Source organism: Phacochoerus africanus, chromosome 1 (assembly GCF_016906955.1).
Source record: "Phacochoerus africanus isolate WHEZ1 chromosome 1, ROS_Pafr_v1, whole genome shotgun sequence".
Classification (NCBI taxonomy): domain Eukaryota; kingdom Metazoa; phylum Chordata; class Mammalia; order Artiodactyla; family Suidae; genus Phacochoerus; species Phacochoerus africanus.
The window spans coordinates 177,111,272-177,125,793 of record NC_062544.1 but is presented as its reverse complement, the minus strand read 5'-3'; the positions used below and the strand labels follow the sequence as shown (position 1 = coordinate 177,125,793).

The 14,522-nt window shown below is 34.8% G+C and overlaps 1 protein-coding gene across 1 annotated transcript in view; it reads right to left on the bottom strand.

Annotated features, from left to right (window-relative positions):
- The window catches only part of LEKR1 (leucine, glutamate and lysine rich 1), a 237,110-nt gene that overhangs the window by 124,352 nt on the left and 98,236 nt on the right, over window positions 1-14,522 (bottom strand). Inside the window, exon 5 of the mRNA XM_047785385.1 lies at window positions 13,064-13,239. Coding sequence (XP_047641341.1) covers window positions 13,064-13,239 — 176 coding nt within the window. The remainder of the gene's footprint in view (window positions 1-13,063; window positions 13,240-14,522) is intronic.

Here is a 14,522-nt window from a genome sequence, read left to right as displayed (position 1 = left end):
ACCACAAGGATATATCCATGTAGATCACAAATAAAAGCTGTTATTGAAAAAAAGTATTTGTTTTTTTTAAATGTTTGTAGTATTATTAACATTTATAGCCAAGAGGCATTTTTAGCTTTTAAATAACTGTTACATAATTTGCTAGTAATATAAGCATAATTATTAATCTCATAAATCAATTGATTTGCCTTGTTAAGATTTTTCTATTGTTGGTCCTGTTACCTTAGCTATGAACTTAAAATTATATTAGGTCATTAAGTTTTTAGGAAGCCTCTAAAACCTTATTACAAAGGCAAAATGATATGAAACAATATTTAAAAACCTTCAGAGACTAGATTTACTATTTAACAAAGGGATTATATAATAATATATAGATTTACAAAATTTTTTTATTTTGAAATACTTAGAGATTTATGGGAAGTTGTAAAGAAATGTATGGTGAGGTGCTGTGTCGCTTTTACTCCTCCTCTCCCCATGTTGACATTTTGTGTAACTATAGTATACTATCAAAACTAAGAAATTGAGGAGTTCCCGTCGTGGCTCAGTGGTTAACGAATCCGACTAGGAGCCATGAGGTTGTGGGTTCGATCCCTGGCCTTGCTCAGGGGGTTAATGCTCCGGCGTTGCCGTGAGCTGTGGTGTTATGTTGCAGATGCTGCTCGGATCCCACGTTGCTGTGGCTGTGGTGTAGGCCAGCATCTGCAGCTCTGATTTGACCCCTAGCCTGGGAATCTCCACATGCCATGGGAGAGGCTCAAAAAATGGCAAAAAGAGAAAAAAAAAAACAACCTAAGAAATTGATCTTGATATAATTGACAGAATTAATTAATATTTTACTAGTTGTTACAATTGTGTGTGTGTGTGTGTGTGTGTGTGCACGCGCAGAGCTCTATGCGATTTTATCACATAATGTTGCTTTTTATAAATACCAACACAATCAAAATACAGGATTGTTCTGGCACCGCAAAGCTGCTCCTGCTACCTCTTTAGAGTCCCACTTACTCCTACCTCCATTGAGCGTCCCTAATCCCTGGCAATGACTAATCTGTTCTTCCTTCCCTATAATTTTGTTACTTCAAGAGTGCTAAATAAATAAACTCATATAATATGCAACCTTTTTGAGGCTGTATTTTTCACTTTATATAGTTTCTTGAGCATGTGTTAATAATTTGTACCGTTTTTATTGCTGATTAGTATTTCACGGTATGGATATAGCATAGTTTGTTCCTCATTCATTGAAGGACTTTTGGGTTGTTTCCAGTTTTGGGTATTATGAATAAAGCTACTATGAACAAGTTAACATTTTACCTTGTTAAGAGGGATCTAATCGGTTCTGTATAAAAAAAAGTCCAGTTAGAAAACAGGAAAAAAATAAGAGCAGAAATTTCATCAAAGAGGATTTACAGATGGTGAATAAACACAAGGAAAAAAATGCTCAATATTATTAGCCATTAGAGGAATGCAAACTCAGACTACAATGAGATACTACTATATAGCTATTACAGTAATGTCTAAAAATTTAATTGAGCTTACCAAGTGTTGGCAAGAACCAGAGAAACCAGATCACTCAACATTGTTTGTGGAAATGTAACAAGGTGCTCTTTTTTTTTATACTCCATATATGAGATCATAGAATATTTGTCTTTCTCTGACTTAATTCACTTTAGTATAATGTCTTCAAGGTTAATTCATATTGTCCCAAATGAGAGGATTTCAGTTTTATGGTTGAATAATATTCCATTTTATATATAGGCCATAATTTTTGTTATCCACTCATCCATCATTGGACACTTAGGTTGTTTCCATGTCCTGGCTATTGTAAATAATGCTGCTATGAACATGTGGGGGTACAAAATATATTTTTGAGTTAGTGTTTTCACTTCCTTTGGAGATTTTATATATACACACATTTAAATTATAGGTGAAGAGCATTAATTTTTTCCTTATTTAGGAGAAAAGCTACAAGCCCACCAAATGAACACTTATTCAGGATAAAAGAAAATTTAATACAACAGAAGGAAGGTGTACTTTAGAAAAAAAAATAAAATAAGAGCAACTAACATATCTTGATGCCTTACTGTGACAGGCATATTGTGGTATGTGTTGTGCATGTGTGTGTGTGCGCGTGTGTGTGCTTGCACACACACATACATATGGAAAAGGACACGGAGGTCCAGAGGTTTTCATAAATGGTAGAGTTAGTATGCGAACTTCAGCTCTCTGGCTTAAGAGCCCTGCTATTAGGATTCCTATGTACCATTAAATATTTAAGAACCAATGTCCACAACACAAAAAAGGCCAGCATTGCCTGGCACAGATACGCTAGTTGTGAGGCCCTTGTCTAAGCATGATGGTTAGGCCTATAAAAGGGCAAAGACATCAAGGATCCCACACTTTTTCCTGAATAGTCCTGATTTACTCCTCAAGTTCTAATTACTAAATTTGAATTGACTTGGTCTGATAAACTTAAGCAAAAGCTTAATTAAATTGTCAAGATAAATAAACTAGAAATAAGAAACTGTAACAAAATTAAAAGGGTGATTGTTGCAGTATTTCTCAGGTGTAAATGACATTAAGCCCTTACAATTTTTGTAAGTAGGAAATAAATCAAAATAAAATTATAACATTTTAAAAGTTTTTAAAGTATAAAGTGTTCATTTCACTATTTATACCAGCATTGTCCAATAGAAATATCATGCAAGCCACACACACATTAAAAATGTCTAGTAGCCATGTTAAAAATGTAAAAAGAAACACATAAAATTAATTTTAATAATTATTTTATTTTATTCTACATATACAAAACACCACCATCTCAACAAAGGCTAGAGCCAAATTCAAAGTGTTCAATAGCTATGTGTGGCTGGCATTGTAGGTCTATATAGTTCCTAGACTCTTGATCAACTTTTCGTGTAGGTGTGTTACTCAAGCTTGATAAGAATATAATCTTCAAAAGCACTACAAACTATTTTTTTAATCTAAATTTAAGATAAAGATTATTTACTTAAAATTCTATATTGGGCATGTTTATATATTACTAGAACTGTTGCTAAATTTAAAGTGTGTTCAAATTGATCAAAGAGACTATAAAAAGGCAAGCATCAACATATTTGCAGTTTTGCACATACTTGTACATGTTTCTATATCTATGCCCTGAAGTTTGATTGAACTGATAATATTGAGTAAGGGAAAAAATTTTTAAAGGAGGGAAAAAAACCCTTATAATAATATAGCTCCATTTTCACACAACCCATCTGTTTATGTTATGTACACTAAGCTCTTTCTCAGAAATTGACTATACTACCCTTAATCTCTGAGCTTCTGCAAGCATCACTGTATAACTTCCAAACTAAGCCCTCCCACTTCTTTTTTGTTTTTTTTACATTCTGCCCACTTTCTGATTGGGCATTTTTTAATTTTTTTTTATAATTTTTTTAATTTTCCCACTGTACAGCAAGGGGGTCAGGTTATCCTTACATGTATACATTACAATTACATTTTTCCCCCACCCTTTCTTCTGTTGCAACATGAGTATCTAGACAAAGTTCTCAATGCTATTCAGCAGGATCTCCTTGTAAATCTATTCTAAGTTGTGTCTGATAAGCCCAAGCTCCCGATCCCTCCCACTCCCTCCCCCTCCCATCAGGCAGCCACAAGTCTCTTCTCCAGGTCCATGATTTTCTTTTCTAAGGAGATGTTCGTTTGTGCTGGATATTAGATTCCAGTTATAAGTGATATCATATGGTATTTGTCTTTGTCTTTCTGGCTCATTTCACTCAGTATGAGAGTCTCTAGTTCCATCCATGTTGCTGCAAATGGCATTATGTCATTCTTTTTAATGGCTGAGTAGTATTCCATTGTGTATATATACCACTTCTTCCGAATCCAATCCTCTGTCGATGGACATTTGGGTTGTTTCCATGTCCTGGATATTGTGAATAGTGCTGCAATGAACATGTGGGTGCACGTGTCTCTTTTAAGTAGAGTTTTGTCCAGATAGATGCCCAAGAGTGGGATTGCGGGGTCATATGGAAGTTCTATGTATAGATTTCTAAGGTATCTCCAAACTGTTCTCCATAGTGGCTGTACCAGTTGACATTCCCACCAACAGTGCAGGAGGGTTCCCTTTTCTCCACAGCCCCTCCAGCACTTGTTATTTGTAGATTTATTAATCATGGCCATTCTGACTGGTGTGAGGTTTATATCTCATGGTAGTTTTGATTTGCATTTCTCTTATAACCAGCGATGTTGAGCATTTTTTCATGTGTTTGTTGGCCATCTGTATATCTTCCTTGGAGAACAGTCTATTCAGGTCTTTTGCCCATTTTTCCATTGATTGATTGGCTTTTTTGCTGCTGGGTTGTATAAGTTGTTTATATATTCTAGAGATTAAGTCCTTGTCAGTTGCATCATTTGAAACTGTTTTCTCCCATTCTGAAAGTTGTCTTTTTGTTTTCTTTTGGGTTTCCTTTGCTGTGCCAAAGCTTTTCAGTTTGATGAGATCCCATGGGTTTATTTTTGCTCTAATTTCTATTGCTTTGGGAGACTGACCTGAGAAAATATTCATGATATTGATGTCAGAGAGTGTTTTGCCTATGTTTTCTTCTAGGAGTTGGATGGTGTCCTGTCATAGATTTAAGTCTTTCAGCCATTTGGAGTTTATTTTTGTGCATGGTGTGAGGGTGTGTTCTAGTTTCATTGCTTTGCATGCAGCTGTCCAGGTTTCCCAGCAATGCTTGCTGAATAGACTTTCTTTTTCCCATTTGATGTTCTTGCCTCCCTTGTCAAAGATGAATTGACCATAGGTGTCAGGGTTTATTTCCGGATTCTGTATTCTGTTCCATTGGTCTGTCTGTCTGTTTTGATACCAGTACCACACTGTTTTGATGACTGTGGCTTTGTAGTATTTCTTGAAGTCTGGGAGAGTGATGCCTCCTGCTTGGTTTTTGTTTCTCAGGATTGCTTTGGCGATTCTGGGTCTTTTGTGGTTCCATATAAATGTTTGGATTGTTTGTTCTAGTTCTGTGAAAAATGTCATGGGTCATTTGATAGGGATTGCATTGAATCTGTAGATTGCTTTGGGTAGTATGGCCCTTTTTACAATATTGATTTTCCCAATCCAGGAACATGGAATATCTTTCCATTTCTTTACATCATCTTTGATTTCTTTGATTAAAGTTTTATAGTTCTCGGCATATAGGTCCTTTACCTCCTTGGTCAGGTGTATTCCGAGGTATTTGATTTTGTGAGGTGCAATTTTAAAAGGTATCGTATTTTTGTATTCCTTTTCTAATATTTCATTGCTGGTATACAGAAATGCAACTGACAGCCCTCCCACTTCTAATGTAAAAGTGGTATGATTTGCTATAATGGTAAGTGTTAAAATTAAGGAAATTAAGGGTTGAAAACCAACTCCCATCTTCTCATGTTAGGTAAAATGTAACATTACTTGTCAAATAAAAAGCAAAATGGACATACATCTTGATTCTTCAATTCCGCTTTTAGGAATAAACTATGTTAAACTATGTTAAAGAAAAAAAGATGTTCACTGAAGCCTTTTTTATAAAAGTAAAAAACTATGATCAACCTAAATATCTATGAATAGAAAACCAGTTCAATAAAGTTCAGATACATTCCTATAATGAGATACTACATCAACACAGTTTATATACTTGGTATATCTGTATATTTCCATGATGTAGTATTAAGTGTCTATACCTATGCACAGAAAGTAAAGCTTAGAAAGTTCTATATCAAAATGTTAATAGCAGATATCTCTGTGTAATGAGACTGCAGATGATTTTCACTTCCTTCCTTACCATTTTTCTGTACTATCTATGTTTTAATAATGTGGTTGTTTTGTTTAGGGTCAGAAAAATCCTTAAAGGCTTTTGAGGAAAATCCTTAAAGGAATTTGAGGAAAAACAAAGAATTATCAAGTTTTATGTTTGCCTCCTTAAAGTTTAAGAGACAAGTTTCAAACTGGCTTTGAAAACCATGTTGAGAATTTTACTACTGATAGAACCCCACAGCTTCAGGTGGATATAAGTTATAAACAAAGCCTCCTCTCTCTCCTTACTCCCTCTTCTCATAGAAGTAATACGTGAGAATTACCAAAACTATTTAGAAAGTACTCAGAGGTTTTCAAAGGAACATAAACATTACCATTAGTCTGGAGTTCCCACTGTGGCACAGTGAGTAATGATCTGGCTTGTCTCTGTGGAGGTGTTGGTTCCATCCCTGGCCTGGCACAGGGGGTTAAGGTTCTACCATCGCTGCAGCTGTGGGGTAGGCCATGGCTCTGGCTCAGATTTGATCCCTGGCCCGGGAACTTCTATATGCTGCAAGTGAGGCTAAAAAAGAAGAAAAAAAGATTATCAGTAATCTGGGTTAAAAATTGGATGTACTTTTATTTCCATTTAAACTTCATAATGTTCACTGAGCACCTGCTATGTGACAGGCACAATTCTCTTAAAACACTAGGCAAGTAGGGTTCTGCAAAGCCATCAGAATTCCTGTCCTCCTGGTGATTATTGCCTCGTAAGGGGAGTCTTACATAAACCAGCAAAATGTATAAGAATATTTCTGATAGTGACAAATGTTATTAAAAATTAAATGGAAAAAAAAAGGATAGAGAAGTATAAAGGAAAACTACTTTAAGTAGGGTGGTCAACAAAGATCTCTCTGAGGAGGTGACATGTGAACCAAGACTTAAGTCATAAAAAAGGGCAGCTACTTGTTCTGGGAGGCCCTTAGCTAATCTCTCCATCATGAACTTGAAGTGGTTCCCTCTGTCTTTGTATCATACAGTTATGGCTCCAGGCCATATTCAGCGAGAATAAAGTAAGTGAGATTTTCTGAAAGAGGCTGTCAATGTCTCCTTGCTTTTCTTTTTCTCTGATTATGACATACTGCAATGTTCCTAAGGGTTTTCCCTAAACTAACAGTCCTAAAGCATACAATTAGCTTAAAAGATTCCCCCAAAGAAATCATGGATTTGAGAAAATAGTAAGTATACAAGACAAATGAAAACAAAAACTGGTAGAGCTGATGCTCCTCCTATTCTGGCATGACTGAGTTCATCATTACTGACATTATGAGGTAAATGTTCTATAATAAGATGTGACAAGACATCACATGAAAAATGTGAAAAATGATAAAATTATTGAGGAGATGACTTGAAATGTGGATTAATCTCCTCTATACATGTCCCATTAAATGGGATAAAATTTAAAACATTTGACAATACTAAGTGTTGACAAGGAACAATTAGAAACCTCATAAATTGCTGGTAGGAATTTAAAAGGATCCACCACTTTGGAAAACTATTGAGTAGTTTCTTAAAAAGTCAAACATACCCTACTATATGACCCAGCCATTCTACCCCTAGGTATTTATCAGGAAGAAACAAAAACATATATTCATAAAAAGATATATGTGAATGTTCAAATAATGGGAATAATGCATAAAATACAGTATATTTATACAATGAAATACAATTCCATAAAGTATATATATAACATAATCAGTGGTGGACACTGTCAGTGTCCTGCCCACATCACTTGAACCTTTCAGTGTTCTTCTACTGACTTCCAACTCCCACTGTTTGCATCTCTGTGTGGAGTCTTTTCCCTGGAACTAAAGAAAGCAGTACTCCTCACCACAAGGCAGGCTAGGAGTGCCAAGGAATTCATACTGTCTGGGAACAGCCCTTACCCATGACTCTTGGGACTTGATGTCCAACACCCTTACTCTTTGAGTGAGGAATTCTGAGGCATGTGTTTTAAACCATTTCTCAGAGTTTCCTCATGAAGCTCCAGTTGCCCACGGCAATAGTGTGACCTTTACTGGCTGACTTTCTTTCCCTGCATCTGGGTTACTTTCACTTCCCAAACAATCTACCTGCACTCATATCTTTAATTCAATGTCTGCTTCTGTGGGAACTAAGACACTAAATACATGTGATATTTATGTTAATACAAATCTCAAAAACGTCACTGAATGAAAAAATTAAGTTCAAAGTATAAGAAAAATACCATTTATGTAATATTTTAAATCTAATGTAAAATTAATATATATAGTTACATATGAATACATATTAAAGTTTAAACAATTATATTTGAAATATGATATTTCTTTTTGAAAAAGTTTATTAAACATTGTCAATTTTGCAGTTGAAAACGTGGTTGTTATAATATTCATCTATATTTGTCAATCTATTTCTTAAAATTATTTAAAAATTTAAGAAGGACATTATCATAGACAAACTCATTTCAGAAGGCACATATACATAACAAAATTAGGAAACTGAAGTTATATAGTTAGAATTATTTACTCCTTCTAATATCTAACCATAAAATTTTTTAAATATACAGAAAAGTTGGAAGAATTGTACTATGAACTCAAATATACATACCACCTAGATTTTTCCATTAATATTTTACTATATTTGCTCTATCACATAGCTACTCCTCTATCCATCTTGCATGTCAAGATAAATCAATACACTTGACTCCCTAAACACTTAGCATGCACACTGCTAATAAATGTTCAAAACAGACTTCTAATTTTTGAGTAAAATTTACCTACAAAGAAATCCACAAATCTCAAATGTACCATGAGATGAATTTTGAAAAATGCAAAATGCACCTAGCATGTAATCCAAACCCCACCAAAATAGAGAACATTACCATCACCACAAAAAGTGCCCCTCCCCTCTGAGGTAACGACTGTTCTAATTTTTTTTCCACTACATATTAGTTTTGCCTATTCTAGGACATCCTATAAATGAAATCTTATCAATGTGCATTATTTGTATATGGTTACTTTCAGGTAGCATAATATTTTTGATGTTTATCAAAGTTATTGCATTACTGTGGTCCATTCTATATTCCACTGTTTATTCAGGTTTTTAAAAATAATCACAGTGATGTACTTCTGGGCTTTTACCAATTTAAGGCTATTTTGAATAAAGCTTGAATAAAGTTGTTGAGTTTGTGGACATATATTTTCATTTGGGGGAATGGTAAATTCCAAATAAAAGAATTTCAGTCACCAGATAGATGTTTCTTTAGTTTTATTTAAAAAAAAACCTGTCAGATCCTCTTTCTGTCTGTCTGTCTGTCTTTTTAGGGCCACATCTGTGGCACATAGAAGTTCCCAGGCTAGGGGGTCGAATCCAGGCTATAGTCGCTTGCCTACACCACAGCCACAGCAACAGGATCCGAGCCGTGGTTGTGACCTACACCACCGCTCATGGCAATACTGGATTCTTAACACACTGAGTGAGGCCAGGGATCAAACCCAGGACCTCGTGGATACTAGTTGTGTCCATTACCACTGAGCCACAACAGAATTCCCAGATCCTTTTTTCAAAGTGGCCGTAGCATTTTATACTCTCACCAATCTGTGTGAAGCTGCCCTCCTTCCTCACCAAAATTTCCTGTTGTCACATCTTTTTCATTTTAACCAACCTAGTGGGTATGTACTGGTATCTCACTGTGGTTTCAGTTTGCATTTCCCTTATGACTCATATGTTGAGTGCTCTTTCATGTTCTTATTGGCCATTTGTGTATTTTTCCTTGTAAAGGTGTCCCTTCAAATCTTTGGCTATTTTTGATTGAATTATTTGTCCTTTTACCATTGACATGTAGGTGTTCTTTTTGTAATCTGGACAGTAGTGCTTTATCACAGATTTTTTTTTGAATATATTCTGTGTGGCTTACCTATTCATTTGCATAATGGCATCTTTTTATTTTCCATTTTTTTAAGTTTTATAGAAGTATAGTTGATTTACAGTGTTGTGATAATTTCTTCTGTACAACAAAGTGATTCAGTTATATATGTACACACATCCATTCTCTCTCAGATTCTTTTCCTACATAGATTATCACAGAATATTGGATAGAGTTCTCTGTGTTGTACAGCAGGTCCCCATCGGTCAGCCATTCTGTATACCACAGTGTGTATATGCCAATCCCAACCTTTAGTCCATCCGTCTCCCTACCCACGCCACCTCTCCCCTTTGGTAACCATAAGTTTGTTTTCAAAGTCCACGAGTGTGTTTCTACTCTGCAAGTAAGTTCACCTGTATTCTTTTTTTAAGATTCCACATATAAGTAAGTGATATCATATGATTCTTTCACTAACTTCACTTAGTATAATCTCTAGGTCCATCCATATTGCTGCAAATGACATTATTTCATTCTTTTTATGGCTGAGTAATATTCCAGTGTATATATGTACCACATTTTTGTCCATCATAATGGTATATTTTAATGGGCAGGAGTTTTTAATTTTGATGAAGTCTAATTCATTCAACTTTTATTCTTTTGTAGTTCTTACTTCTGTGCCCTATCCATGAAACTTGCATTTACGTTCAATTCATGAAGATATTTTCCTGTTTCTTCTTTTATTGTTTTAGCTTTTATATTTAGCTCTGATTTATGCTGAATAAATTTTTATGTACAATGTGATGTAGAAGTTGACTATGTTTTCCTGTATGGATATTCAGTTGTTCCAGCACAATTTGTTGAAAACTTTCTTTTTCCCCTTAATTGTTCTGATGCCTTCTCAAAAGTGAAATGATCATATCAATGGGCAGCATTTACAAGGTTATTTTGTTCCATTTATCTATTGTTGATCCATATGCCAGTATTACACTGACTTGATTACTATGATGTTACAGTAAGTCTTAGAATCAAGTGATATTAATTCTCTGTTATTATTAGCTTTTATATGCCTTTTTGTATTTATTTTTCAGTGGTCGTTCTAGAAACTATATATCCTTAACTCCTTAGTCTACATAGAATGAATGTTGCACCACATCACCTAAAACACAAAAAGCATATAATCATATGGACCTACTATCCCAGCACTCTATCCTTTATGCTCTAGTTATCATGCATTAAATCAACGTATGCTATAATCCCCACAATATAATAATTCTTACTTTAAATGACATAGAAATTTTTTTTATTCAAAGGGAAAAAGTCTTTCATATTTATTGATATTTATGATTTATGGATACATTTTTTCCTTCCCTGAGACTCTGTTCATTTTTTTCAATGTTTATCTCTCGTCTTCAAATTGAACAATTTCTATTCAATTTCTATCTTAAAGTTCATTGACTTTTTTTTTCCTTTGGTAATCACAATGTGCTATAAAAGTCTATCCAGTAATTTTTTTTCTTTTTCCAACCGCACCTGTGGCATATGGCAGTTCCAAGGCTAGGAGTTGAACAGAGCTGCAGATGAGGCCTATGCCACAGCCATGGCAACACTGGAATCGAGCTACATTTTCAATCTAAATCACAGCTCACACAATGCTGGATCCTTAACCTGCTCAGCAAAGCCAGGGATTGAAGCTCACAGAGACGATGTCAGGTCCTTAACCTGCAGAGCCACAATGGGAACTCTTATCCAGAAAATTATTTCAGATATTGTATTTTTAAATTCTTGAGTTTCCAATTTTAATAGTTCTTTGCTGAGATCTTCTATCTTTTTATTCATTATTAGCTTATTTTCCTCTGTCACTGAACATAGTTAACAGCTGATTCAAAATCCTAGTCAGCCAATTATATCATCCAGCCCAGCTCAGAGCTGGTTTCTATTGACTTTCTACTCTTGAGTATGAGCCACTTTCCTGTTTCTTCCCAGATCAAGTAGTTTTGGATTGTATCCTAAACATTGTGGATGTTATATTATGAAGATGCTGGATTCTATTATGTTCCTCTAGAGTATTGATATTTTTTTGTATTGTTTTGTTTTAACAAGTAGTTAACTTGGCTGAACTCAAATACTAAAACCTGTCTCCCCTAGGGTAGGTGGCAGGTAATATCAATTGCTTTAGCCTCAAATGAGCTATGTAGAGTCTTCTCTATGCACATGTATTTTGGGGGTAAGCCAAAGGTTTGGGAAGAGTCTATATGCAGAATTTGAACTCTCCCTTTCCATCTTTTTTCTAGGATATCTTCTCACTTTTGTAAAGCTGAGGCTACCTTGACCTCTGTCCTCCAGTCTTCAAGCCAAAAAGATGTCTAACAAGTTTTAGCTTCCTTGCAAGTAATAGGCCTCAATCTAATAGCCTTTTTAAAAAAAACCCAAACCAAAACAAACAACAACAAAACCCCTAGGAAATTCACCCTGTGCTATTCTGTTCTTTAAACTGAAAAAAAATTAATAGTTTTTTTTTTTTAGATCATGTTTATGTTCATGGTAAAATTAAGCAGAAAGTAGAGAGAATTCCTATATACTCCCTGCCCCTCACAATACACAGCTTGCCCCATCATCAACATCCTGCACCTGAGTGGTACATTTGTTACAACTAATGAATCCACACTGACATATCATTATTACCTGAAATCCCTAATTTACATAAGGGTTTGCTCTTGGTGTTGCATATTCTATCAATTTTGACAAATGCATAAAGATACAGAGCCACTATTACAGCATCATACAAAATAGTTTAACTGCCACAAAATCCCCCATGCTCTACCTATTCACCTATTTTTCTTATCCTAGCAACCACTGATCTCTTTACTATTTCCATAGCTGCATTTTTTTCCAAAATGTCATACAGCTGGAATTGTCCAGTACACGGCCTTTCCAGATTGGCTTTTTTCAATTAGTAATATGCCTTCTTTCCATTTTTGATATTTTCTCCATTATGTGCCAGGTTGTAGTCACTCTCCAGTGTTTTTAGGTAGTAATTTTGTTTAGAATATACAGTTGCTATCTGTGGGGTATCTGATCTAATTAGACCTTCTCAGCTATTAACAGAAGAAAAAGTTTTAAAATACAAATTTGTACATTTAACAGGAATGACCAGACTTCTGGCCACAGCTCAAGATAGATGCATCAGAGCATATCTTATATTAGGCCCATAAATATTGAATTTTGGGGCTGGAACATCTCTTAATGGTCATCTACTCTACCAATCAATAAGACATTTAAAAATGAATCATAATTCCCATCACATAAAATGAAATATCTTTATTTTATTACTTGTGATGTACCATTTACCCCAAAACAGGATGATTATAGTCTAAAAATATGTAACAAACCTGTCAAGGCTGTTTCAGTTATGGATTTAATTTGTAGAAAAACTTCTCCTTTCAGTGAAGTCCAGTTTTGAAAATTATCATACACTTCATTTTTAATTCTTTTTAGCTCCCTTTTAGTAAAAGTAAGTAATGAAAGAGTCTTATTCCAGAAATATTTGTACTCTGTCAGTCTCTGACTGTAAAGTAATAAAGAAAAAACAGGATTTTAAAAAAGAGCAAGCATAATAACAAATGTTTATTTGAAAAAAAAGTTTTTCTTGAAAAATTTTCTTTGAGTAATTATAAAATATACTGTTTAAATGGAGACAATTTTGATAGTGAAAGGAGGTGCTATCTGTATTATGCAGAGACGACATATAAACAGGGAAATCCCAGGAAGACCGAGGTATAAAGTCACCCCAATTCATTTCCACTGTGTTATTATCTTAACTATAAAGACAACTATTTTCACACATTTTTAAAATTAATCTTTAAAATTAATTTAAAAGCAAATGTTTAGCGAAGAAAATTCAATCAAAAGTGACTTATGTCATTGAGCCTAAAAGAGAATCTCAGAGGCTTGGATAGCATCTTCCTGTGCCAGGGCTCTATAGGTAGTGTAAAACCCGGGGTATGAATAAATAAAACCTTTCAAGGTGACTGATCCAGTGCTTTTCCTTCATCAAATGGCACAGCTCAAAGCAACCACATGTTTTTTTGCCATCTCAATGATTTTTTATTACTTCAGATGTCTTAGTTATAATTTACCTAATAAGCAAGATGCAGGCTTAGATCTGGGTGTTATCAGCAAGAAGATGATGACTAAAGCCAGGGAAGTTAATTATTTGATTAATTTTTATCTCCCTGAGTAAATTAAGATCTATGATGCAGAGACTGTATCTGTCTTGTTCATCATGGTCCCCCTAGCACCGAGCACAGTATCTAGCACATAATATGTACTCAACAAATATTGACAAATGAATGAATGAATGAATGAATGAATGAAAAAACAGATCACTCAGTTGTAAGAATAAAGAATAAAACACTGAACAACATTAATATTTATGAAACTGAAACAGAAAAAACTCTCTCAAGTGACAACAGGGAGGAGCAAACAGTGATTTAAAAGAAAAGTCAAAAGGATAACATCTGTAAAGCAAGAGGATAAGATATTTTGAGAATTTAAAGATGAAAGTAGTGGTCAGTGTTTAAAGCCTCTGATAAAGGATGAACAGAGTCCACTGTATCTGGTATTAAGGAGGTGTTTAGTGATCTCAGAGAAAGGCATTAGGAAAGAACTGAGCAGTAAAGCAGAAGTGAGAAAATAGTTGTGTGGTAGCAGCAACCAAGAACCCTGACTGAGGAAGCAAGGAGAGAGAAAGGAAGATGTACAGTAGAAGAGTGTGTGAGGGTGGGAGACACCTGAGTGTGTACACAGCTGAGTAGAAATCTGAGTGCAGTCACAGAGACTAAAAACACA